This window comes from Pholcus phalangioides, unplaced genomic scaffold (genome assembly GCF_987345545.1).
Source record: "Pholcus phalangioides strain wild (caught in Gottingen) unplaced genomic scaffold, Ppha-v1.0 ptg000013l_1, whole genome shotgun sequence".
In the NCBI taxonomy this organism is placed as follows: Eukaryota; Metazoa; Arthropoda; class Arachnida; order Araneae; family Pholcidae; genus Pholcus; species Pholcus phalangioides.
The window spans coordinates 37,755,619-37,782,369 of record NW_028301606.1 but is presented as its reverse complement, the minus strand read 5'-3'; the positions used below and the strand labels follow the sequence as shown (position 1 = coordinate 37,782,369).

At 33.3% G+C, this 26,751-nt stretch overlaps 1 protein-coding gene across 2 annotated transcripts; it reads right to left on the bottom strand.

Annotated features, from left to right (window-relative positions):
* Positions 1-645: 645 nt before the first annotated feature.
* On the bottom strand, positions 646-21,321 carry LOC149079072 (glucosidase 2 subunit beta-like). Of its 2 annotated transcripts, none has more exons than XM_089241353.1 (16): positions 21,070-21,321; positions 17,766-17,882; positions 16,166-16,261; positions 15,491-15,548; positions 14,323-14,440; positions 12,823-12,886; positions 12,261-12,326; positions 11,443-11,554; positions 10,161-10,239; positions 9,317-9,406; positions 8,723-8,782; positions 7,474-7,525; positions 7,089-7,158; positions 6,754-6,918; positions 3,984-4,086; positions 646-2,812 (listed from the first exon to the last, which is right to left on the bottom strand). In XM_089241353.1, the coding sequence occupies exons 1-16, from the start codon at positions 21,194-21,196 to the stop codon at positions 2,657-2,659; spliced, it is 1,533 nt and encodes a 510-aa protein (XP_089097479.1). In that variant the 5' UTR covers positions 21,197-21,321; the 3' UTR covers positions 646-2,656. The 2 variants fall into 2 exon arrangements, with proteins under 2 accessions (XP_089097479.1, XP_089097480.1); XM_089241354.1 differs by having other exon boundaries at positions 1,443-1,580; positions 21,070-21,291.
* Between the last annotated feature and the right edge of the window lie 5,430 nt (positions 21,322-26,751).

Here is a 26,751-nt window from a genome sequence, read left to right as displayed (position 1 = left end):
TTTGAATGCTTATGATTTGGTAAATACATGTGTGTTGTGAGTAAATGAATATCATATTTTACAAGATTACATATCATGAACTCAATCAATTAGATACCAAAAGCATGAGAAAATATGAATATAAAGTGACAATTATAATTTATTTAAAACTTCACATTCTCCTTACATCAACAATTTGCATCAGTCATAAATAAATAAGCAAGACAAAAAATAATTTACTATAGTATTCCTTCCCTCATAAGTATTTTAATATGTATGATGTTTTTAATATTTCATGTACATCTCACACAAAATATATATCAATACAGGGGTTGTAAACTGGTGGCTTTGATGATTTGTTTCCGAAAAATCAATGTCTAGAACATTCCGCGGATAAACAAAAATATACTTCCTAAACCTGATATATTTCCTAAATTCAAATAGTGCTGAAACTGTTAATATATTTTAAAGTAGAAAACGTTCAGCATTAAAACGTTCAACATTTTTTTTGTTCTTAGAATATAATTTTTTAATGTGAACAGTCTAATATTTATCGAATTGACTACTTCACCAATTCTGGCCATATCGCTGTATTGCAATTTACTGCCATTAATGAGAAGGGTTGGAAATGAAGGCTCTGTCTATCGCCTCAAGTTTGTTAAGGAATAGACCCCTGCTCTAGTACATAATATATAACAGATTCATAAACATATAACACGTATCAGTAACATTTAACAGCATCAATAGATAGTCTTTTTTATTTTTAATTTAACAACAAGCAATAAATCTATGACAGAGAAAATGTGAAGTAGCACTGAGAGGATATCCAGCTATAACTTTTTTTCTTAACACACAAGAGCATACATATTTTTATATCAAATAAAAAATTTCCCATACTTTGCAAAGTATGCCTAATTAATAATGTAAAAATGTTTTCTTTTTATTATGACGTTTTTCTAAGTAAAGTAGAATCTTCCATATCTGAAATGAAACTGAACTTGTTTGAAATAAGAGAAATTTAAAATATGAAATTTTTTTCAAAATGGCTAAAACAATTTTTTTCGAAGTTGACAAATAATAAATGCTAAAATGAAGGGACAAAAACTTAGGAATTATTTCACTGTTTTTCCGATTTACATGATAATGGAAGACAGATGACAACACCAGTAAAATACAAAACACGCTGAACTCTGAGAACATGATTACATTAGGGCCACACATACAATTCAGATACATATTTTGTCACGTACCAATTGTTAGAAATTCCGCAGATGAATGTTTTCAAGATGCCTGTACAGTTAAGTAGTAGTCTTGTAAGACACAAGATCAATCTGTGCATTATCAATTAACGTAACTTTTCTTGGTAATTTCTTAACTTAAAAAATAATTAAATTTCAAAATGTATGATAAAACACCACACATGCTGTAAATATTTCATGTAACATATATTTCAAGAATGAAAAGTATTATTTCAAATTTTTATAACAGAGGGAACATCTGTGAACCTGTACGAGAGAAAAAATTATTTTAGTTGTTCTGTATATGTGTGGGAGGTTCTACTGTATTTTCAAGAGCAGGTTTGATTCAAATTCATCAGACAACTAAAAAAAAGAAACCGTTAACTAAAATCACTGGTAATGAGACATCATGAATAAAATACACACACACATACACAAAGAAAAAAGACAAAGCATGGAGAGATTCTTTATAATTTAAACCGTAAATAATGTTCATGTTTTCAAAATTTAAATACATCAACCTGGTGATTAATAGATTTTTTTAAATTTTAATTTGAAAACTAAATATGCCATACAGTTTATTTTATCACTTTTTCTGCTTAAAACTTTTGAACTCCAACGTTTTAGTATCTGCACACAGGAAATAAATATTTCAAAAGCATCAATGGATATTAAATATTATATGAAACATATAACTCAATAAATATAAAATATGCAAAATTTCAACAATGGGTCAGATAAGTCCTAAAAAATAACAAAATTGCACTTCCCTAATTGATGTACTGGCTGTTTCAAATTGTTTGTCCGTAGTGGCATTTCTGCAAATGTTGACTTTAGAAGTATACTGCTAATTACAAAAAGTTTTCAAGCGATAAATGTCATAAAATAAACTGTTGCAATTTATTTGAGGGGTTGTATACATAAAAAAATTAACTTTTTAATTAGTTACCCTGTCCAAAAATGCCAAATCAGAAAGTTGTAGCTTTGCCTCTTCTGAGATCAACAAAAACATCCACGTGCAATATTCGCTGGGATATATGAATTCAAAAATTGCTAAATAGAATGGAAAGAACTGCATAAACTAATGGGCTCATTTTTTATGCTGTTTCTTCCAAACTTTTCTCTAGTGTTTGAATTCAAATATCTCAGTGAATATTGCACCTAAGAACATGGAATTTTTTGTTGGCCTTAGAAGAGACAGAGCAACAACTTTCTAATTGGCATTTTAGGACAGGGTGATCAAATAAAAAGTTATTTTTTATATTTTTCATGTATACAACCCCTCAAATAAATTACAGTATTTTAAGAAACCACTTGCCATTTGAAAACTTTCTGTAATCGAAAGAATATTTCTAAAATCAATGATTGCGAGATAGTCCTATGAACAAACAATTTGTGAAACACCATGTATATATATTTCCTCCCGTAAAGCCTATGTTTTAAAAAATGTTCAAAACATTTCTATTCAAGATGTTTTCTATGTCAATGGGAACATTTTTGCATGATGCAGGAGTGGAAAACTCAAACATATACACGCATGTGGAGGACTCAATTACAGAGGTGACTATGTTTTCAAGACCACAGTGCAAATTCACCTGGAAAAAAAAACTATTTCAAAAATGGCCATATATAAACAAATAAATCTATATGTTACTATGAATTTTAACAACAATGAATTCTATTCTGAATCTTTTTATACATGCCACTAGCCCATTTGTGAATAAGATACGAGTAAATACCTGGGGCAAATAAAAAATAAAAAAAACACATTAGCATTACTAAGCCCATTGCATCACAGTCATTATGAAAAACTCACTTGAAGGAAAAAAAAAAGAAATTACTCATGATGTAGTTGAAAAAATCGTAACTTTGCCTGCATGAAATTAAACATATTTTTCTACAAAGTACAAAAGCTCAGTTGCTAATATAATTTCCTCCTTGCTCATGCAAACGAAATAGCAAAATGCTGAAAACTAGATTTCTTATCTTAATCTGTGCAATTAATTAAACTAATGGACACACTCATTATGCTGTTCCTTCCAAATTTTTCTTCGATTTTTAAATTAAAAAATCTCAGTGAGTATTGCACCTAAGAACATAGAATTTTTTATTGGCCTTAGAAGAGACAGGGGAACAACTTTCTAATCGGGCATTTTAGGACAGGGTGATCAAATAAAAAGTTAAATTTTTTATATTTTTTATGTATATATATATATGACCCCTCAAATAAATTACAACATTTTAAGAAACCATTTGCCATTTGACTTGTTGTAATTGGAAAAATATTTTTAAAACCAATGGGGTTGCAGAGATAGTCCTATGGACAAAAAATTTGAAACACCCTGTGTGTATATATATATATATTATGTTAGTGTGAGCTGCAGCTCCTGGGAGTGACCCTAATATTTGTCTGGGGCATAGCAATGAGGGATGGTATTGGGCACATATCTGATGAAGTCAGACTTTAAAAAATTGGCATTGAAGCCTTTTCCAATCAAACAAGCTCAACAAAGTCTTGTGTGTATTTAAAGCGTGTGTATTTAAAGATGAGAGCTCAGAAAATGCTGATATTTATTTTTCAGTGAATGAATGACAATGGGGAGTTACAGGTTTACAGCGATTAGGGCAAGGGAGCTGCAGGTGGTTAAAATTAAGAGGCAATGCCCTATACATACTAACAGCAATTTTATGATAAAAAATAGACCACAATCACTTTGTAATATGGAAATAAAAGTTACAGAAACTTCTTTTAAGAAATTTATTCACCAGAACTGAACGTGAAGGTCCATTCCAGCAACCAGCACCCCTTGTGTAATTCATCTGGGAATGCTTTTCTTCAACTGACACCATCACCCAGCTATTCCACAGACTATACAAATGAAGAAAAATAAATACACGTGTTACCATTAAAGTGTATAATTCATTTATTTCATAGAATAACTAGTTAAAGTGTGGACTAAGTGCGTGTTATTCCACACTTTAAATAGTTATTCACTCTGTTCATTGATCTTAAGCCAGTTTTGAGCATTTCACTGGAATTGATTAGAGGTACTGTTTCAACTCATTCAAGATAAAAACAGCACCAAGTTTGGTTAAATATTGATAGTCAGCGACAGTCAAAAGAGATAAATTGTAACTGCCCTAGTTTTAGGCAGGAGGAATTGATGAAACTCAGCAAGCATGGTATTTGTAGAGCTGTTGGTCTACTTATACTTCGCTGTACTTTTAAAAGGCATCTTAATGTCATAGGAGTTAGTAGTGACTCAACTTGTAGAAGTGGATTATATAAAAAAAAACACAGCTACTGTCTTTGTGAATGTGAAATGTACTCTGCACAGGAGGTTTGGGCACTTGGGTCATCATTTGCTCGAACTCTGAGAGCTTCAAGACATTCCTATTAGATCTTTGCTTAAGAAAAAAAAAGTTTTCTTCAGCTGCAGGTCTTTACTAAGGACTTTTTTTTGGGGCAGGGGATAGTGCAGTAGTCCTCTGTGGTTGCAGTGACAGATTCCATGGACCCGCCCACCTATAAGTCTAAATCTAACCAAATATTCTATGAAATAACTGAATTAAACATTTTAATAACAATATAAATATAAATAAATAAAACACACACACACACCGTTTTCACACACATACACACAGTGTGTGAAAACTAAGTCTGTTTATATCAAACAACTCATAAACTATTGGCTATAGAAACACACAATTAGCAAAAGTATTTAAATAACGTGCCATCTCAGATTTGTCATTTATTTTAATAGCATGCCCATAGATACAAAACTTTCATACCATTCAATACCAAAAGATACAAAATTTTCATAATTTATATAATCCCCCAACTTCCAATCAGAAAGTTGTTGCCACATTTCTCCCGCGCTCAACAAAAAAAATATATATTTAAGTGCAATAAGACACTGATATTTTTTATGACTAATGTATTCCATTTCATCATAATCATTAGTTTTATTTTAGTGTGTATTAGTTTTTTCACGATAATTGCTCTCATTTTGGGTTGCTGCATTTTAGCTGCATTTGACATCAATATTTTTTTATGGGCCACTTTTTCCAGCCACCTCATTAAGCATTTTGCCTGTTGTGACCTTTGTATTTGTAATATTCGCTGAGATATTTGAGTTTAAAAATCGCTGACAAAATGAGGTGGGGGGGGGGGAACCACATAAACTAATGGACAAGTTCATTCTATGATTCATATGCTATTCTTTTCCTCATTTTCAGCAATTTTTGAATTCAAATGTAAAACAGAATAAGCTCAGTAAATTGCACCTAGAAGCATGGATTTTTTTTTGATGGAACTTCTTAATTGGAAGTTATAGGGCAGGGGACTGAACAAAAAATTAAATTTTATATCTTTGTACATTTATGGCCTTTACAATATAAATGACACGTCTAATATGGGCATGCTATTTAAATACTTTTTCTAATTGAAAGTGTTTCTATAGCCAATGATTAACAAGTTATTTGAGCTAAAACAGACTCAAGTTTTCAGTATATATATGACAGTAAATACAATAATTCCGGTTGGAGTATAATCTGCCTATGCTTTGAGAGAAAAAAATTTCATCCCAGTTCAAACAAATCAGATTTATTTATATTGCATACAGACAGAAAAATTTATATGAATTTATGAGTAACACATATTCACCATCTAAATCATAGTTTCCCAAACTTTTTGTTCCATTGCGCCCTTCTTCAAAATTATTTTTTTTTCTTATCGCCTCTCCCCAAGCAAACAATGACATAGGATCTTATACCATCTTAAAAATACCATTATTTACCTAAACAATTTTGTGGTTTGTTTACATTGGTACCTCGTGTTATTAGCATGTTGTGTATAGATTTGATGCTGTTGTAAACACACAACTCAGGAAAAACATCAAAAAATTCAGTCAATTGTCGAAGAAACATCAACTTATAGTTGTTGGCTGGATTGGATAAGTTGTATAATTTTGGCTGGAATCATTGATTCCAGCCGAATTTCCAATGTGAATCTATTTTCCCAAATCTCAAAAAAATTTAAAAAATAGTGGTTTTTTTTTAAATTCTGATTTTGAATTAATTTTTAAAAAAAAATGAAGCCAAAATTAAATATTAGCCATAGCCGAAAAGACATTGAACATATCATCTATCAGAAAAATTATTTTTAAAATTATGTTTTTTCATTCGCTAAGTACGTACAATAGATAATTCTGTATTAGTTATAATTGCATTGTACCACTTCTGATGATAAAAAATGATTTTTTTACTAAGAAGTAAGAAAAACTAGAAACTATATTTGCAGTAATAGTTTTTGGGCATGTGAAATAAAGATGGGGGGAGGCATATATTAATTTAAATTATACACTTTCTGACAAGGAATGTAAAGTTTTAGAGATTCATCTGGCCTTTTAATAGAGACTACAGTATGTTTGACAATTAAAAAACTGATAATTTGGTAATATTACAGAATAACACCATGTTTACATAAACATATCACACACACACAGAAATGTCAATAAACCAAATAAATATTTACCCCAATAATGTTTCATCTTTATTATGCCTTGCCACCTGCACAACTTTATCAAAAGGACACAGCCGATAAAGATATCGCTTCTCAATAAAATCAAAACACTGATTATCCAGAACCATAAATTCACCCTCAAGACCATAATCCATGCTCAGCTTCTTCTGAACATTCCTGAAAGAAATGGGGAAAACCTACATTTTACCTGATGATGTATGAAAACAGGCGATTATAACTACTATGATTTAATGATGCAAAATTACAATGCATAAGAAAACTAGGAAATGGTTTTGTCTTATCTTCTGCAAGCTTCCTTAAAATTTTCAAACTGAACCCCTGCTTACCAAATCTCAGCTTGAAGATCTTGCAGAACTTTGTTTGCATTAGCAAATTCTTTCTGCCTCAATGCAGCTTCTGAAAGAATGAGACATAGAAGAAAGAGAGGGGAAAATCAAGAAGAGAAGAAAAGACTGAGAAAGCAAGATTTTTGGCCAGCACCATAATCTTCACACAAACCATTTCAAGCATTTTTTTTCTTATTTAATAGCTTCAATGTTCCGAGTAGATTCATATAAATTCAGCAATTGCATTTTTGAAACAAAATGTCAATAATTAAAAAGTCATACTGGCATGGCAGATATTGCCATAACTGAAATATATGGACTTACTACCTGATATATATCTCAATGAGTTTTCACTGAGAATTAAATCAATGAAAATGAAGCATACCTTCAACAACAGCTTTTTTTTCATCCTCATCAAATTTTTGAGGTGCTTGAGGCTGGAAATTAAAAGGGGAAAAAAGGTGATCTTGTAATTGAATGTTTTATTTCACATATGATCAAACCTCTTTAAACGAATTCACTTAATACAAATTTTTGCTCAATAGAAATTAAATTTATCAATTTAATCATGCAATATTGGCTCTTTAAAAGGCCTATACACGAGTACGCGGTACTTGTTCTAGGGGTGTATATTGAGAAACTATATATTTACATAATGCCTTCACATTTTATAAGAATGCAAAAATCACGAACTCCCAGTTAAAACAAAATGACAAATGTCCGCAAAATTAAGAAAAAATCTAGTTTTTCTCTACAAAATTTCTCTCTCTCTCTTGAAAAAATTCTGGGATACATGGCTTCTCAGTGATAGGTTCAAAACTTCCTGAAATCTTCTTGTACAATCCTCATAATTAAAAAAAAAAAATTTACAATTTGGTGATTGACTTTTTCCATTTTTATTCATTACTGAATTAGAATGAATTTTTTTATTTCAGGTGAATTCAAAGCAGCAACCTATCCAATTACTTTTTTTCAGATGTTCAGATTTATATATGGTTACAATAGCAATATAATAAAATTCTCAAAGAAAACTTCAAATGTAAGTAAAAGGTGCAGAACTTACTTTTATTAGGATGTTAATGTTTTTTTAGTTCTTGAATGAAAATTATGTGGAGCTTATACAAAGCCACAGCATTTTTATGAAGAATTTTTTTAATCCTTCAGGTGTTTGCTTTTCTTGATGGGGGCCCATTCTCAGTGGCTTATTTACCAGAAATTATAGTAGTTTAGTTGCTTCCTCAAAATTAATTTAAATTAAGAATTTAATAACATTTATCACTTAATAAGAAAAAAGTTATTGCATTTAAATGAATACATCATTTAGCAGGGAAGAAAATAAGTATTGGCAAAGTTTATAGCCAATTGAAATATCTCTAGCATGTGAGCTAAGTATTTTCTCAGCTGCTTTAGCTCAGTCTTAGAAATATTTTTTGAAGATACCATAACTTTATTTAATACTTAAGAATTAATTATGAAATTAAGAATTTATTATGAAATTAAGAATTTATTATGAAATTAAGAATTTATTATGATTATAAGAATTTATTATGATTATAAGAATTTATTATGATTATAAGAATTTATTATGATTATAAGAATTTATTATGATTATAAGAATTTATTATATTTATTACCTTGGAATCAACTGGAACAGAGGAAGCATGACCATCTTGATGGAAATCACTTTTTCCTGGCTGTGTATGGATAACAATGTATAAAATTAGAGATACAGAACAAATTACACAGACAGTGTACATCGTGATTCTAAAAGCCTAAAAAAGCTACTGCAATAATCATTCACTGGTTTCATAAAAGTTTACTAATGATCAAATGTTGAATGAACATCAATTTTCAATTAGTCATGTATCAAGAATGGATAGAATGGGTACAATAATAAAATAGTTTCATTGCTTTCTAATAAATAAATCTCCATTAGTAGAAAATGATAGTTTTCTCCTGTCATACAAAATTTGAAGCAATCATAATTTTGATTTTTTTTCCATATGTTAGTTAACGATTGGACTTTCAAATACAAATGCAGAATCATTCATACAGCTTCAGTGAATAAATTAAAAAGTTTTCTCACACTCCAAGTTCAATAATTAATAAATATTTTATGTGCTATAAAAAAAATTTATTTATGAAAAGGAAATATTTTGCATTAGCCACCTACCCTTTTTTCATGCAACAAAATTTCAAATTTTACAAAAAAAACAAGACATGCTTACATCTTCCATCATGAAAGCAGGTTTCATGACTCGCCATCCATTCGAAATGAAATCTGGTAGAGTGAATTCATCTTTTTTGTGCATATAAAACTGGACAAATATTGAAAAATGAACACATCAATTAAGAAATATACATAAGCTATTAAGTGAGGTTTCAATTTGATAAAGCTTTTTGATTATCTGAATGCATGTAAAACAACTCACAGACTAATTTCAAGAGTTAGTTGGAAGTTTACTGTTCTAACACATACACCGTATTTACACCCGAATCTAAAATGGGGAATTTTTCTTTTAAAAATCAAGCATAAAAACTGATGACAATGTTAAAAAAAAATACACATTTCTGCAATTGAGAAATAAGGTGTGTGGTATGTAGATTCTGGAAAGCATTAGATTTGAGCAAATATTGTGATTAATAATGTTGAAAAAAGAAAATGTGTTGTATGGTAAATGGGCAAATTATACATAACGCAATTTACATTTCAGTATAGTTTTATAATTTAAACTGCAAAGTATATTTCTCACAGTTATTAAGAATACTGACTTTTTTATTACTATAGTATTAACAAAGTGTCTCTTTTTTTCATTCATTGAGGACATCCTTGGGAATCGTAAATATTTAATCTATGTCATTCAGTTTTGTATAATAAATAAGTACAAAAAAAACATATATGTTGTAAAAAAAACTAAGTGTTTGTCTTACAAAGACTTTATATTAATACATAGTTCATAATTCTTGAAATTTCTAAAGATATAAGGTTGAATTAGACCTATATAAATATAATTCCAATAATTTATCATGATACAGAAAACCTACACTGATGAGTGAAACCAAATGACAAACCTTTGCTTCTTTCTCAGAAACCTTTCCATCACCATCGTAATCAAATCTTCGGAATTTTTTCAGCTCGCTTATTGTGACCCTTAAATGAGATAAATAAGATGAATTCAGATTAAAAACAATTACTGTGTTCCTTCACATTAGCTGACATGCCAGGAACACCCATATTTTCTGGCATGCCCAAAAAGTAGATTCAGATTCTGGGAAATTTTTTAAATTTCTGGACTTTAAGAATCATCAAATTCGCTGATATGAAGCTTATCTGTTCCATACATTATAGGATCTGTTTTATGAACTACTCTGCATAAGCCGATCTCCTCACTTCAGGACCACCAAAACAGCAATAAATTAAAAGCCAGTGAGAACCCCCCCAGAATTAGTGCATTTTAGAGAATTTGGGGGAATTTGATTATGACAAATCATTATTCAACCCCCCCCCCCAATGTCAATGTCAATACCATTACTGACATTGCGGGAATTCGTATATATTCATGTCTCCGAGTTCTGTCCATCATGTTACTGATACAAAACTTTTTAAAGGATTTAATGATGATTTTGGTAGAAACAGAATACCACGCCTTGTGAAACCATTGACACACTAGGCCAATGATGGGTTTTGTTAAGGCACCGCTTTTTTGTGGTTTCTTTATTTTCGGAATTCATCCATTCAGTCCATAAATTCCTTGAATAATCTTAAAGGGTTGTTGCTGCTCACATCTAAAGGCTTTTTTTCCAACCAAGCATAACTCAGGTCTATTGCGCCATGGGCAATTTACTACCTAGTGAGTTGTGCTGGAAGTGTAAGTATGTGTACCTAACAGTCTGAGTACATATCTAGCGTTGTGTTGGATTTTTCAAAGCTGCCATCTATATTTCAAAAGTGAAGTGAGTGAAGTGTAATGATTGAATATTTGTACTGTTTGTAGGCCTGTTGCTCTCTATGACAAGACTTTTTAATGGGGCGATCGGCTTGCATTTGCAGCTTGAAGTTGGGAACCACAGAAAACCAACTTTAGCCAACCACTACTGTGGAAACAGTGGGGCTCGAACTTAGGTCCTTGTGATTTCATCCCAGCCTACCATATTCAAAACGCTGGTGTGTGCCCCCCTCCTCCAATTTTTACAGCACATCTGCTAATGTGGGAGAATAAGGTACATTATACTCAATGTATTTAAAGAGGCAGCCAGACTGACCTGCAAATAGGAATTTGTGCACCCATGTTCTAAATGATTTTTATTGTTAAGTCATACTTGCAGAATTTCTATTACTGAAACAAAAACTTACTTTCCATCTTTGTTAACATCCAACTCTGCAAATGCTTTTTTGGCATCAGATTCTTCTTGCAGTTTTTGTTTCTCCAACATTTTCAGTTCCGTCGCTCTTCTTCGTTCTTGTTCTAAATATGATTGTGATAAAAAAAATTTATGATTTCCACAATCATAACAAAAATTATAAGGTAATAAACAATAAAATCAAAAATGCATTATCATAATATTAAGCTTTTATCATTCTGAATTTTGACCCTTTAAGTGGCAATTAGAAATCCTTCACCCCCCCCCCCCCCCCTTATTATTCAAAATGTCATATCTTTTTTAAAAAAGCTTTCTTCCGATTTTCAGCAGGTGCAAATTAAGAAGAATAGGGAAACGTTTTGCAAAGTTCCAAAAAAAAAGCTTAAAAACAATCAACTTTACAAAACATCTGGGCTTGTCAATGCTGAAATAAGAGCCTTTTATGGATTTGAGATATCTCGCCATTGTCGCTTAAAGGGATAAAAAACTCAGAACGATAAAATTTTACCAAATGGAAATGCACAAAATTTCCATAGTGTGAAATTAAAAAAAAAATTCAGACTCAACAAAGATTGGGAATGGTGAGTTTCGAAAACAATACTTTTGAATAGATACAATTAATCTTGAGAGAAAAAAACCTGTTTGATTTTTAGTAGTAAAAAATGTTTTCATTTCTAGATATGATAGTTTATCAACTTTTTTCACTTACTCTTCATTGAATGGGCTATATCTGAATTTTGAAATCACATAATGTAAAAAATAAAGAAAGAAATAATAAGTTAAAACAAATTATTCAGAAAAAAATTATACCTTCTTTCAATTGTCTCTCCATTCCCAAATAAATTTGTTCTTTATCAGTTGCTTTTTCTTTGAGATCTGTAATCAAAGAGACATAAAATTTTAAAACCTTTTTCTTTGACATATCACTATTGATATACATGTAGAAATTTCAGTGATATTTTTTTTCCCTTTTCACTTCCTTGAATTCAAATTAGATAAAAAAAATATTTAGATGACTGTCTGATTTTCAATCAATATTTTTCTTCTCCTCTTTATTTTCAAATTACTTTTGTTTCAGTTTACGCAAAGTGTAAAAAATCCTTTTTAATCACTGTATCTCTATTAACTTAAAATTGTAACTGCACATTCAAAAGTCCTTATAACACATTAATATAGAAATTTGAAGTATCATGCATAATTAAACATTGAGATTGGTACCTTTACAGTTGATATGTTATAATGAAATGTTTCATTTTTCCATGAAAGAAATTAACTCAAAGTTAGCCTGAAATAGATTCCAAGGCTATTATAAGGGAAATTAGATATTAATATATATCAGAAAAATAAATAATTCAAACTTTTATAAAATTACCTTGCTTCTCCAATTTCACTCTTAGAGCCTCTTTCTCTTTTTCTCTCAGTTCCTTTAATTTTTTCTAATGATGTTAAGAAAAAAAATTAACATATGCAGCACACATCTTTCCAATAAACAAAACAAAGAAACACCCAATTTTCATAAAATTTCAATACCTGAAAACAAAACTTATTTCTTTTAATTTCACTAATTTTTTTAATTTTCTCTTCAATGCCATACAAGTCAAAACATAATATAATATTATTAAGCTGGAAAGCTAGTTGCAGATCATTTGAATAATACAGTCATACCCACTTATAACAAAGTCGGAAAAAACAGTGAAGCTGTTCATTATACGTGAATTTCATTATATCAGTACCGGCTTGAAAAATTGTGTTAGAGTAAAATAAAACATAATTTAAATACACGATACACATTTTTCAATAATCTGAGCATTCTTGAAATAAATAGAAATTAGACTATAAAAGGTAAAAAGAGGTCAAAATTTTAATTAAAATCATATGTATAAATTAAATGTCATCAATGAAAGCATTTTTTTTTTCATGATATGATTGTGGACATTAAATGTTCTGTGTTAAAATCATTTTTGCCTAATAAGCATGCAAAATGTAATGTTTTTTGTTTTACAAGGAGCTCGAACAATCACTAGAAATATTTTTTGTCCCTCATTTTTGAACCATTCAAAAATAGTTTCTAGAAATCTGTTTGTAGATTCTAGAGAAATTGTAGATTTTAGTTCACCATCTGAAAATTTTTTCTTTCCTCTTCAAAATCGTGGATACTAAACTTTGAAGAATCCAGAGCCTTGATCTCTTTTTTCCTAATTTTTGGCTCTCAAAACAACTGTATAGCTTGAATATTTCAAGCGACAAACAGCATTTTTTCCCCTTGAAATTTTAAAAAATTAACTCACGAAAGGTAACATCAACACAACCACTGTTCGAATCCAGCTAAGGATTGGTAAATGTGGCTTTAAAAAGGTGTTTTGGAAGTCAGATTCATGGGAATATAACCTTTCCCTTTTTTCTTGTTCATTCCTAATAAGGCTTTCCACAAACAAAATAGGATTTATATATATATATCCTATTTTGTTTGTGGAAAACCTTATTAGGAACCTTATAACAGAGAAAATGTTAAAAATTAAAGCAAAAGGGAATTTCACAGTACTCAAAACGCCCTCTATTATGTCTTCCAGAGAAAGTAAGGGGGACATTATTAGTTGTACCTGCACATTGCAGAAATGAAAATTTACCGATAAGAAGATTTAGATAAGATTACAAAGAAATTTGTGTTTGAAAACAGGTGAAAATTTGTTATAGGCATACTTTGCTGAAATCTGTGTTCATTATCAGCAATCAAAATAGCATAGATAAGCGATACAAAATTCACAGGACATGAGAAAACTTCGTTATATGCAAAAATAAGTAACATCTGTGTTTATTATAAGCGAGCCTAACTGTTTAAAAAAATAAGAGGATCCAATTTTTTTTTGTATACCTGATATTCTTGACGTTTTTTTAATCCATCAGAAATATAGACTTGTCTTGTTTCATTTCCTTTAGCATATTGATCATAAACCTTTTGAGCTTCTTGCTTGGCACGTTGTCCTACTTCCCTGAATAAAGATGATGTAAAATTATATGATAATAAGATGAAAAATCCATATTAATTGCTAAAATTGATTGCTTCAGTAAATTGATTATTGATGAGAGTCTGAATACAGACAGTAAATCAAAGATTTGCACCACACCGGTATGATCTTATATGGTGGAAGGCTGTAGCAATTATATAGGTTGCATACAGTTTGTGCTTGGGCAGGAAAAAAAAAGGAAATGCAAAAGCCAGGTGTGTTTAATTATTACTCCCCAAAGAACCAGAGTAATCACAAAGTAGACAGGTCTTTAGCTATAGAAATCACCATTAACCAGTCATACCCAGCTCTCACCACAGACAGCAAGCACAACAGGCCTACAACACTAAAAATCTTCACTTCACTCATGGTTAAAAAAAATAGATGGAAGCACTATAACAAGCATTGCTCAGAAGCAAACTTCAAGTTAGGTTTACAATATGTACATGCACATTCCAACATGTACCAATTCACTAGAAATTCCGCCCCACACCTGTAATGATATGATTGTGGGCATTAAATATTCTGTGTTAAAATCATTTTTACCTAATAAGCATGCAAAATGTAATACTTTTGTTTTACAAAAGGAGCTCAATTACTAGAAAGTTTTTTCATCCCTTATTTTTGAACCATTTATAATAGTTTCTTCTAGGAATCTCTGCTTGCAGATTTTTAGTTCACTCTTCGAAAAATGTTTATATGGACAATGGACAATTTTTTATATGTGTGGTTTAGCAGTACAAGTCATACCCAGCATCAAAGTACTGAACGGCTGGTTAAGAACGAATGCTAATGGTTCAAAATAATCGATATCTTTGTGATACATAGTTGTAAACTACAAAGAGAGCGTGAAAGAATTATAAGATAATATCCAAATCTGGTATCTATAGGTGGGTCTCTTTCAAAAAGAAAAAATATCTTTACAGAATTTTGAAAGAAAAAAAAAAAGTCACGTTTAGTGTAAAGCAATAAAATAAAGATGAAAAAGAAAAACCGTACTTGAAACAAACTGAAAAAAGAGTAATAATATCTTACTTGCATGTATTCAAACATTCTGCACTACTGTTATGTTCATCACTGGCATCACAGCAATCTTTGAAAAGACAGAAAAATATTTATCCTTCATTAAAACACATCATGGGAAATGGTAATGAAATACATCGCCATTATAAAGCTCAAAAACCTCATTGCAATTACGTGCAAAAATTAAAACTGATAATGATGAAGTACAGTAAAAGAACTGCCATAGACACGGTGGATCGTTACTGTGAATCAACACTTGAAAGTTCATAATTTTTTTTCTCTCTTTTATCATATCAAAAATATAAAATATTAACTGGAAAAAAAATTATCTTATAAAAAATTTAAAATCACATGCAACTAAAATAAAGATGAAAATTGTCGCTTTGTCATTTCTTTTATAAGTGAGAAACTGATCATAATGTTCGAAGAGTGAAAATTTAATCTTATTCAAGAGAATAAGTCAAATGATAATAATAACATAGTGTAAGCCATGTGTTAAAGAAGCAAAATAAACTGATAAATTCATTTGTTTGATTAATTTTAAGCAATAACATATCAGAGCGAAAATGTAATAAAATTTTGAGATCTATTTTAATTGGTGAATGTGAAAGACATGACAGATACATAGATCACGAAAGTTGAATCAAATAATTATATCCCTTTAAAAAATTATCAATTACTACTTGCCACATATTCCATCATTTACTCTAGATGATGGTAAAGTAATGGAGAGATGTCCATAATTATTGCAGATGAACACACCATTAGCGCAGGCTGCTGTACCTTTGAAAAAATAAAATGTAAAGCATTTTTATAAATAATATAATGTAAAAACACATGGAAGAAAATTTTTGTCTAATTTCCTAAATTCTTTCCAATCCATACAATTTTAAATAATAAATATATTAAAAGTCTAGTATAATGAGTAATGCCCGAGTGGCATGGTGGTAAGATGCTCGTCTACCATCGTGAAGGTTGTTGTCAGGGTCCCAGGTTCGAACTCAAGGGAGGATATAGATAAGATATTTTCCCTAACGAACTCGAGGCGACCACCGATGGACAGCGCCTTCGCTTCCAACCCATCTCACTAATGGCAGTAAATTGCAATATATAGCGATATGGCCAGAGTTGGTGTTTGGTGAAGTAGTATAATGAGTACGGCTTATAATGAGTGATTTGCAAGTGATTGTCAAATAACTAATGTTAAAGATACAAAAATATTTGGTTATAACAAGTTAAAAATTTGGAAGCATTCACTGTAGCATCAAAGGAATTCTCCAAAGTGCTAGTTTTCTTACTTTTACCTATATTTTCAAGAACTGAACATGATGGCTCTTATCATGGCACATGCTCCTGGTAAAAACTACTCAGAGGTACTTCTAACAAAGAATGGACACTGAAAAGTCTCACTCTTTCTATTTTTGGGCTTCCCCGCCATACACATGGAATGTGTGTTGAATTTATTTGACTTTTGCCTTTCTCCCAGTGACAAGACAATATGCAGTTTAAATAATTTGCTTCCGAATGACTGAACAAATAGTGTTAAATGTTGATGAGTCCATACAGCCATGGAAGTGAGCAGTTAAGGCTTTTAATTGTTCAGTTGGCTGACTAAATTGCTTTGGTAATACAAAATTATATGCAAAAATGTCTTGAGAGAAGAGTCAACTGCTAAGAGCCCAAAAATCATTTTTAAGAGTAGAGAGAGAGTTCTGTTCAGTTATTAATGTTAGAATGAAATGATCAAAAAGACATTTTAATGCAGATAAACTAACAATTTTCTACAATATTACATACAAACTGACAGAGAAAAAAATAGAAATTCGCTCATAATGAGAAGTGATTATAATGACAATTTTCCTCCTGATTGCAAACTGTCGTTATATAACAGGCTTTTACTGGATTATAAATTAACAACTCAGTACTTTCCTGAATTTTTACAGCAATTGGGTAGCAATTTTCCACACAAGAAAGAAATTGAGCTACTCATAATTGCATCTGAATTATAAAAAAAATACAATACATGTAAATTACATAATATATATATTCATTCAAACAGAGCTAATTAAATTAAGACTAATCTCATGAAGATTACATTTCAGCTAACATCAGTGCTTGGAGAAGCTAGAACTCTCTTTCCTTAGACCTCAATAGGTTTTGAAATGTGGCCCTTTAAAAATTCAAGTATCTAGTGTGGTTAGTACAGTACATGTACTAAGGTTAATAATTAGTACACTAACCACAGCTTAGTGAACACTTAATATTAAGATTAACCAATAACACTAACCTGGTTCATCAGATCCATCTTCACAGTCACAAAAGTCATCATTCACATAATGAAATGGGAAAACGCCGGAACCGTCAAGGCAATTGAAATTTTGAGTTGGATTATAAAATACTTTCCCTGCAGTTCATGGGGGGATAAGAAGCAAAATAAAACAGTTTATTAATAACTTATAACTCCAATCAATTATTTATTCTTCACAAGAATATTTCTTTTAAATTAAACTGTCAAGAGAATGTGATCACGAGTCACACATAAGTATTCATGGGGGTACAATATAATGTAGTCTATACCAAATAAATATAGTTTTTCCTCATAAAACAAATGCAGTGCACAGTATAACAGTTTGACAAATTGGTCAGCTTTGACTTGTTGAAGGCTTCTAAATTTTAACATTTTTACTGAGCTTTTACTCATATGTTTCGAGCTTTTGAGTTAAATATTTGTTTGGAAGTAAATGGGACAACCATTCAGCTGCAATTTGGAATTCAGCCCTTTTGTCGAATATTCGAATCTGCCAAATATCGGTGTAAAAAATTAATTGGAATTTTTCCCATAAATTTAAAATTTACTGATTATATTTCATTTCATGTGGTGTATATCCTTTCCTGTGAAAAAGGTTATATCCAGGGGAATTTTTCTAGGACAGTGAAAGCATGAAACTGAAAATAGAATCTTACTGCAATAAAAGGCGGAAGTGCAGCATGAATTACACAAGTTCACTAACTGAAGGATGCACCTGGACAAGATATGTATTGAGCTACTGAGAAAGAGCAAAGAACATCAAAAGAGGGAAAAATAAGAAAATAAGTCGAAATTTCATGCATTATTTGTTGAGAGTAAATATTGGTAGACATTTTTCCTTAATTTGATGTGAAATTATAACAAGCATTGAAAAAAATAAATTGATTCTGTAGATAATATTAAAATACAATATAGCATCATTAAATTTGATTGTCAGTATCATAGTAATAAAAAAGCCCCCAATTACAAGTTTCTTAATAGTTATTTAAATAATAAATAATTAAAATTCAATATCAATCATTTGAAATTACTAATAATTTCATTTTCAATTAAAAACATCAATTTGAATTAGAATTGTGGGTAATTTTAAGAAAATTGATATTCAGCCACTGAATATTCATTATTCAGCCAAAAAATTAGCAGAATATTCAACCAAATCACTATTCGTCCAATCACCTACTTGCAAGTAGACACTTGCAAGACCACTTCCAGTGGATGGCCGGCTTGAATCATTATAGGCCTACATAATGAAGAGCTTCCGATTTAGTGACGTAAGGCTGATCATCCACTATAGTCCGTTTTAGGTTAACTTTGCAGTGAAAGGGAAGCTATGAGGGAACCACATCACTCGTTGCTATGGAAACAAAAGCCTCTTAACCAATGCATCGATAAGCGCCCTCGGTAAGGTATGGGCGATTTCTAGGATATCGCGCCAAAATGTTGTAGTTGCTATGGATTTTTGATAATGGTATAACCAATACGTTTTATAATTTAAAAAATTCAAATGATTAAACACTGGTTCAAAAGGATATTTTTCAAAATCATTAAGGTATCCGACTATGTTGAAAACGTCATTTTGGAAGAAAAAATATGGATATTCATTTCTTATAAAAGCCCTATTTGTTGTGATTCCAAAACAGGCCTTGTTTTGTTTATATGATGCTTAGAATCAAAGTTACATTCCCTTTAGTGTTGCGATTTTACATACAAGTAATACACGAATAAAGACTTTAAACATGTTTTACGAAGAATGCTATTTTTGACATTTTACTTGACTTCGTGACACGATTTGTAAAAATTGTGATGCATTGAATCTTTACGAAATTTTAATGTGGTATTTTGCTATATATTGTTGAGGTTATGAACCAAAATCTAAGGTCTATCACATACATTTTTTGAATTACAGTGTTTTATAGACAAAATGTAGGATGAAATTTCAAAAAATTCACACGTACATAAACATATTTTGGTGTAACTTATGAACATATCGTGCAATCCTTTAAATTTTGGTTCATAACCTGCAACATTACTAGTTAAATGCACTATGAAAGTCACAAAGCATTTCATTAATAAAATTTTTTGCAATCGTGTTTCGAATATCACATGAATTTTGCTTAAAATTTGACATAAAAACGACTTTTTCATAGAAAATACAATAGATAGACCAAAATTTGTCACTGTTTTCACCATTTTGAGACACTTTCTATCAAAAAATGTATTTGAAGTTCACTCGAAAGATAGGTAGTCAGATACCTTAAAACAAAATTGAAATATTCTGTATAAATGATCATAAAGCTCCGATATATATGGAAATTATATTTGGCGGCGAATATTATATTGCGGCGAAGGAGTACACTCTCTACCTTTCTCTGTACCGCAAAGTTAACCTGAAACTGACTATAGAAGCTACAAAGGGCAAAAACAAGCCGCACAAGTAGTCTTGCGGTCACGTACAACAAGTACACAGCATATACACAAGCAGCATAGTGCATACAAGTGACTTTTGCTCGTAGTAGCTTCAAGTGGAAGACCGGCGCAACGGAGAGCAATGAACAATAATATAGTTTTATTAGACATAAAGAGTCAAGAATAGTTTTATTATAAATCAAGAATATAGGCTTGAATATATTAGTCAAGAATACAGTTGTTTTTTAATAAACAAGAATATAGTTTTATTAAGGTACACACATGTGAGGTTAAAGGTAGGGGGATCTATTACGGACGTTAAAGCCGGGTTTTCCTAGGAATATGTTTTTTACGCCGCGTGAACCAAATTAGACCATTTTGCGCCAGCAGAAACGTGTTACATAATCACGCTACGCGTTTTCCTAGGGTGGCACATCAGATCAGGATGGCTATATTATATGGCCTTGGCATCAGTTACTCTGTCGTCTGCATGCTCCGGTTTGAAGAAAAGGGAAAGAAAACACAACAAAAATGTAAAGATAGGTGAAATGCGCGGCGCACGACGCATTTGACTCCTCCAGAAGCAGTCAGTCGATAACGCCCGACGTAAAGCGCTGTCGTGAGCCGTATTGCGCTCTGTAGGAAAACAGCCATACTGCTTTACATACTGGTGAGTGGATGGCGTGTCGCGCTGGGGGATTCACGTCGCGCGTGGCAGAGAAAACCTGCTCCTAGGAAAACCCGGCTTTAACATAATTGAATGACCCGATTCGTGTGTATTCCTGATACTTTATTTTTAAATGAGAAAATAAATTCAAACGAAGCAAATAAAACATGAGATTTTTAACCACGCTGAAGATTATTGAATATTACGTACTAGAGAGTGGAACTCCTCGCGGCATCAGGACCCCAACGCAACATGAAATGCACGTGATGAGCAGCAACAGACACCGCAAGGAGCGATTGTGACAACAAACTCTAGACCAGTTTTCATCAGACGACATTTGGAAACGAAAAACCTTGAATTTTTTGAAATCCGGAAGCGGGAATGCTGCTCAAGATAAGTCGGCGATTGGCTTTTCGTCTCGAGTTTCAAAAGTGTTTTTCAAATTTTTGTTTTTATTTACATAGATTGAAATTTCTTTTGATGAGTACAGGTGTGACATTTTGTGTGACTTGCTTCCAAGAAACCAAATTTGAATCAAAATATATTTTATTTTTTTTCCTGTACAAAAAAAACTTTAAACTCTAAAAAGAGCTGTAAAATAATAATTATATAATTGTGACTACTTTGGTTTCGAGAGGAAAATACATTTTAATTTTTCTTTCAAGCTCAAAGCAGTTTACAACTCTATAGTAGCAATACCTGACCATATGTTTAAACATAAAAGCGGGACTTTGAGCGAGCAATCATCGGTTGGAGCCATGGCAAGCTGAGGCAACCAAGACACTACCCTGGGCCCTGGGGTCCCGCTACTCAGAAAAACATTTACATTTATTTTGCATAAAAATAACCCTTTCGAAGAGTAGTGCCGTCTTAACGTTTGATCCCACCCGGGCATGAAGAGAAGAGGGGGCGGGGGGCTCGCAAAAATGAGATGTAGTTTAAATTTTTGAGGGTAAACATGTAAATTTGTCAGGGACGGTCTCAGAAAAATCATTTGGCCCAGGGGCCCATGTTGCTCTTCAGACAGCCCCGTCAAAGAGGTACCTGAAGGAAATAGTCCGCGGGACCCCAAGAAGGCACACGGCCTGCGCGTCTTCTTATAAGGGTGGGGCTGACAAAATTCCACTGCAAGAAACACCAAGACAATTCTCTCATCGTTTTTTCGTTTTTAACATAAATTCATTACGAATGGGCCCTTATAAAGTCTGGCCTAGGAGCTCACGAAACATCTCATCCTAAGGGCCCTACTGCAAGATATGTGGGGGATCATGATTGAAGCCCTACAATTGATTAAACTGATTGTCATTGCAAGGGCAACGCGACAACCACATACCTAACTCCCACATGTGCCACATGTGGAAGGTTGAAAGGGTTTCAGCCTTGTGGCGTGGACTGAATATTATAAATATTTTTGTTGCTCTACAAATTTATCAAATATATTTTAGACAGGGGCCCCACCAACACCAGCCCAGAAGTCCGACTTCTAGATGTACGACTAGGATCGAAACTAAGGGGGAGCAGGGGGGGGGGTCTAGTGTTTCGGGCGCAGGACAAAAGAGGGCGCAAATTTAACCCTCTTCAGCATTACGAGGGGGTACCTAATTGCGTACTAGCCCCAGAGAAGCTGGCGTTTCCGTGACGCCCCAGCCCAAGTTTCTAGTTGCGGTCCTGCATTAGAGATAGTGCCATCTTAACGCATGGATCTACCTGGGCACCTGAAATGAAAAGGGGTGTTGCGATGAAAAGATCGCATTACAGTTTTCAAGAATGAGTACATAAACTAGGAGGCACAGGGCTATGATGCACTTAAGACGGCAGTGATTGGTATTATAATAAGTTAAATTTTTATTTTCAAAGGAAACATTGAATCTAGAATATAACGCAGCACTAAACTAACACCACTATAGTTTATTTATATTGTTCCGGATAATGTCTCACAAGTCCTTGAAATGATCAGAGGAGATGAAACAATTTTCAGGACAGATTTATTCATAGAAAACGGCTGTTTACAATTATTCACAAATAAGAATCTCGCATTGAGGATAATGTCCAACAACACTGACTACTCTTTATATTCCTCGCATCGTTTTTAAAGACACGTCGAACTTTCCAGAAATTATACCGTAGTACCAGTCTGGCGGCGCTACCGTATGGAGGTCAAAGAAAACCTCGATCTTTCCATACGATTCGAGTGTTTATCTTTACACTTCCGGTTTTGGCAACAGAAGATTACTGTCCCGAGGGGTTCTCCCGAAATTACGCTACCGATATTTTTCGTAACAATATAAAAACCTTTTATTTCCCGTCCTCAGCCAATTTTAAGCAATTTCAACAATAATTAGCAATTTCGCAATCATTTGGCATTGTTTCCGGTGACAATTCCTAGTACGCGGCATTTTTCCTAATTTGCCATCCCGAGAGCAAATTTTCCGGATTTTTTACATTTTTTCAGATTTTTACACATCGTTTCAGATACGAAGTGACTTCGTATCTGAAACACTATCCAAACACCTCCATACCAAATTTCATATTTCTAAGGCCGCTAGAAGTGCTTGGGATTTATAATGATCAGTGAGTGAGTCAGTGAATGTCCAAATAACGAAATTTTGAGTTCAAATTTCTTATGAACTATAGAAATATGATGATAGAAATATGATGATAGAAATATGATGATAGAAATATGAAATTAAGAAATTCAATAGATTTTGTAGAAAGCTCTATGTATGCCAAGTTTTCAGATATCTGAATAATTCCGGCATTTAATTTTGAGATATGGGGTCTAAAAAGTACCTCGAGTTGCTTCCAGAAAAGGCTGTTACGGCCGTGCTTCTTTAGCGTGACTTGGCGGAAGTACTACTATGTCTCAGGAAAAACATTGATCCAGGCAGTGGAGTCAGAGCCGGAGGTCTATGTTGATTCAGAAGTCGAAATTTCCTAGAAATCCAGCTCAGACCAGATAGCTCAAATACAGGGTTATCCCCGTGCTAAAACAACAGAGAGATCCACGTACAGATGCGTACATATCCTTACTTGACGCTATTAATTAGTTCTGAAAAATAATCATATCAGGTGAAACTCGTGAAAGGAGATCATGTAAAGTGAAAGATACCCGTAACAAAGAAATGAGACATGATAGTAAAATGTCGAGATAGACCGGAATCCGTGTCAATCCAATCTGAGGTTGACTTCTCGGCAACTAAGGAGGAGGGATGGTGGAGGACAGACAGAGAAATAGGATGGATGATGATACGAAATACGGAGTAAAGAGCGCATGAAATTGCACCAAGCAATGTCGATGTTGCACGCGCTCGTGAAACTGGCTGCTGTTAGACTGGCGTTTGCACTTTTAAGAATCAGAGCGCAAGTGTCATTGCAGAAACGCAAAGAATGAAAGTGTATGCACGGAAATGAGTGCGAAAGTGTCATTCCTTGCACGGAAGCGGCGATGGCGAGGCGTTGTCATTGCAAGTACATAAGCGGCCGCCGAGGCACAAATGAGAAAGTAAGTGCCGTTGGAGGCACGCAAACGAGGGCTGTTGACCATGTGCTTTGGATTAGGAATGTTCTGAAGTCGAAGGCTTGACAAAATCTGTTCGTGTAGTATTTTTTTCTGGTAACAATTGCACTGAAGCTACTAAAGTATGTCCTGGAATTAATGTTTTGTATCAAATTTTTGGTTACCGTGCAGTGTTTATTCCTTCTTTGAAGAAATTGTCTTCAAGCCCTTCCTTCTTTGAAGAAATTTGTCATCCGAAATCGCGTAAAGCGAAGGATACCCGTAACAAAAAAACGGGCATAAGAATAAAATATCGTGATAGGTCGTAATCTATCAAAATGAAGATCTATCTGAAGATGGCTTCTCCGCAGCTGAGGAGGAAGGAGGATGGAGGACAGACAGTAAATTAGAATGGATGATGATACGAACTTCGAAACTGTTTATGGGGGCGAATGTTATTAAAAAGGAGTGACGAGCGCTTGTAATTGCACCAAGCAATGTCAATGTCACACACGCTCGTGAAACAGTGCCCGCTGTTAGACTGGCGTTAGGAATATGCGCGCTGACCAGCACCTCTAACAATCGGAGTGGAAGTGTCATTGCTGGCACATAAACAAAAGCTGTTGACCACGCTCTTCGCACTAAGTGTGTTCCGAAATCGCAAGCGCTACACGGGAATTGATTTTTTTTTTTTTCGTAGCAGCTAACAGTTTGTCCCGGAATTTCGTAACAAATAATTGGTTACCGTGGGGCTTTGTTTCTTTGAAAAAATTTGACCCGCAAGTTAGCACGAAGGGTTCTATACGTACCGCATTGTCTACTATTTTCTCTGTCCCGACTTTTTTGAAAAAAAAAATGCTCCGGTTTTTTCCGTTTTTTAGTCGAAAATTTCTTGAATTTGTTATTTAATCAAAATCGTTGATACATATATAAGTAATTTTCAACGGATTTATTGAATGCAGTATCTCATATTCGCATTTCGATTGGGGGGGGGGGGAATCGGGATGATCACCCCCTCCCCATAGACCCGCACCTACGCCAACATCATGCATGCTTGTCTTGGCTGACCAAGCATCTAGTTGCGGCCCTGCCCACAGAACATTCCCAGATTCACCCCCTTAATTAAAAAGTCTCGCCACACAGAGCAACATGGCTACAACGATACACTTATTCAATCATTGCACTTCACTCATCTCATAGTGAGAAAAATTGATGGCAGATGGCAGCACTGCACATTACAAGCATTGAACAGAAACAAACTTCACGCCAGGTTTACTGCTCGTACACGCACATTCCAACATGCACTAATTCGATAGAAGTTCCGAAGTGGAATGTGAACGAGGTGCATGTGTGGTTCAGAGTAGTAGTGATAGCACATTCCCATCTCACTTCAATGCCCTGCGATACCTTATCCAGATCACCCGAGCGGCCCAAGGCACATTTATGTATCATTTAAGTAACCTGCGGCGCTTTTTCAGATCATTTAATTAGGTGGCCCACGATAGTTTAAAATCAATGAAGTGGCCCGCACTGACCTAAAGGTTGAACACCCTTGAGGAGTATAAGGCCCTCGAAGTAATCTGATGTGGCCCGCGACTTCAAACCCAATTTTGTAAAAATGAACCAGGCGGCACATTTACAGATCACTTAAGTGATTGCGGCACATTTACAAATAACTCAAGTGACTCACTTCATATTTAAAGATCACTTCAGTGACCTGCGGCACAGTTCCACAGCACGCAAGCGGCCCACACTACATTTTCTCATGACCCGAGTTGCCCGCGGCACATCACCTGAGTGACCAGCGGCATATTCACAGACTACTTGAGTGACCCACGGCACATTCACAGATCACTTAAGTGGCCCGCGATACGTTTTTCAAACCAGTGAAGTACTGTCCTGATGGTTGAACATCCTTGGTGTATAGCGTACATCGTACAAGGGTATAGAGGGTATAGGAATATATGGCGTGCTGATTTAAAATAATAATAATAACTATTGTAGAATGGATGCAGGAGCTTTTGTATGCATCTCTCGCGGAACGCACTTTTTCACACACTTGATTAATTGCATAGTTGATCGTATTCATATCCGTTTCCTTCCGCCATTAGGGAACGAAAGGGGAGGGGGGAACCCTCAAAACTCTTCTTAACGCTTCCTCTTAGCATCATATTCCATATATACATAGTTATATATTTTTTTTTATTTTTCAAGTCTAAATTTTTTTTTTTACAACCCTTAATAATATTTTTTCGCCCTCTTCCTTCGTGTCGTTTTGTTCGGGGGAATCTCATTGGTTGGCTGCTGTCCTTCTCCCCAAATTTTGTTTCTCCTAACGGGATAGGATAAGAAAAACTATATCTTTCTGTGATCTTCTTCGTCTTCTCTTCTTCTTC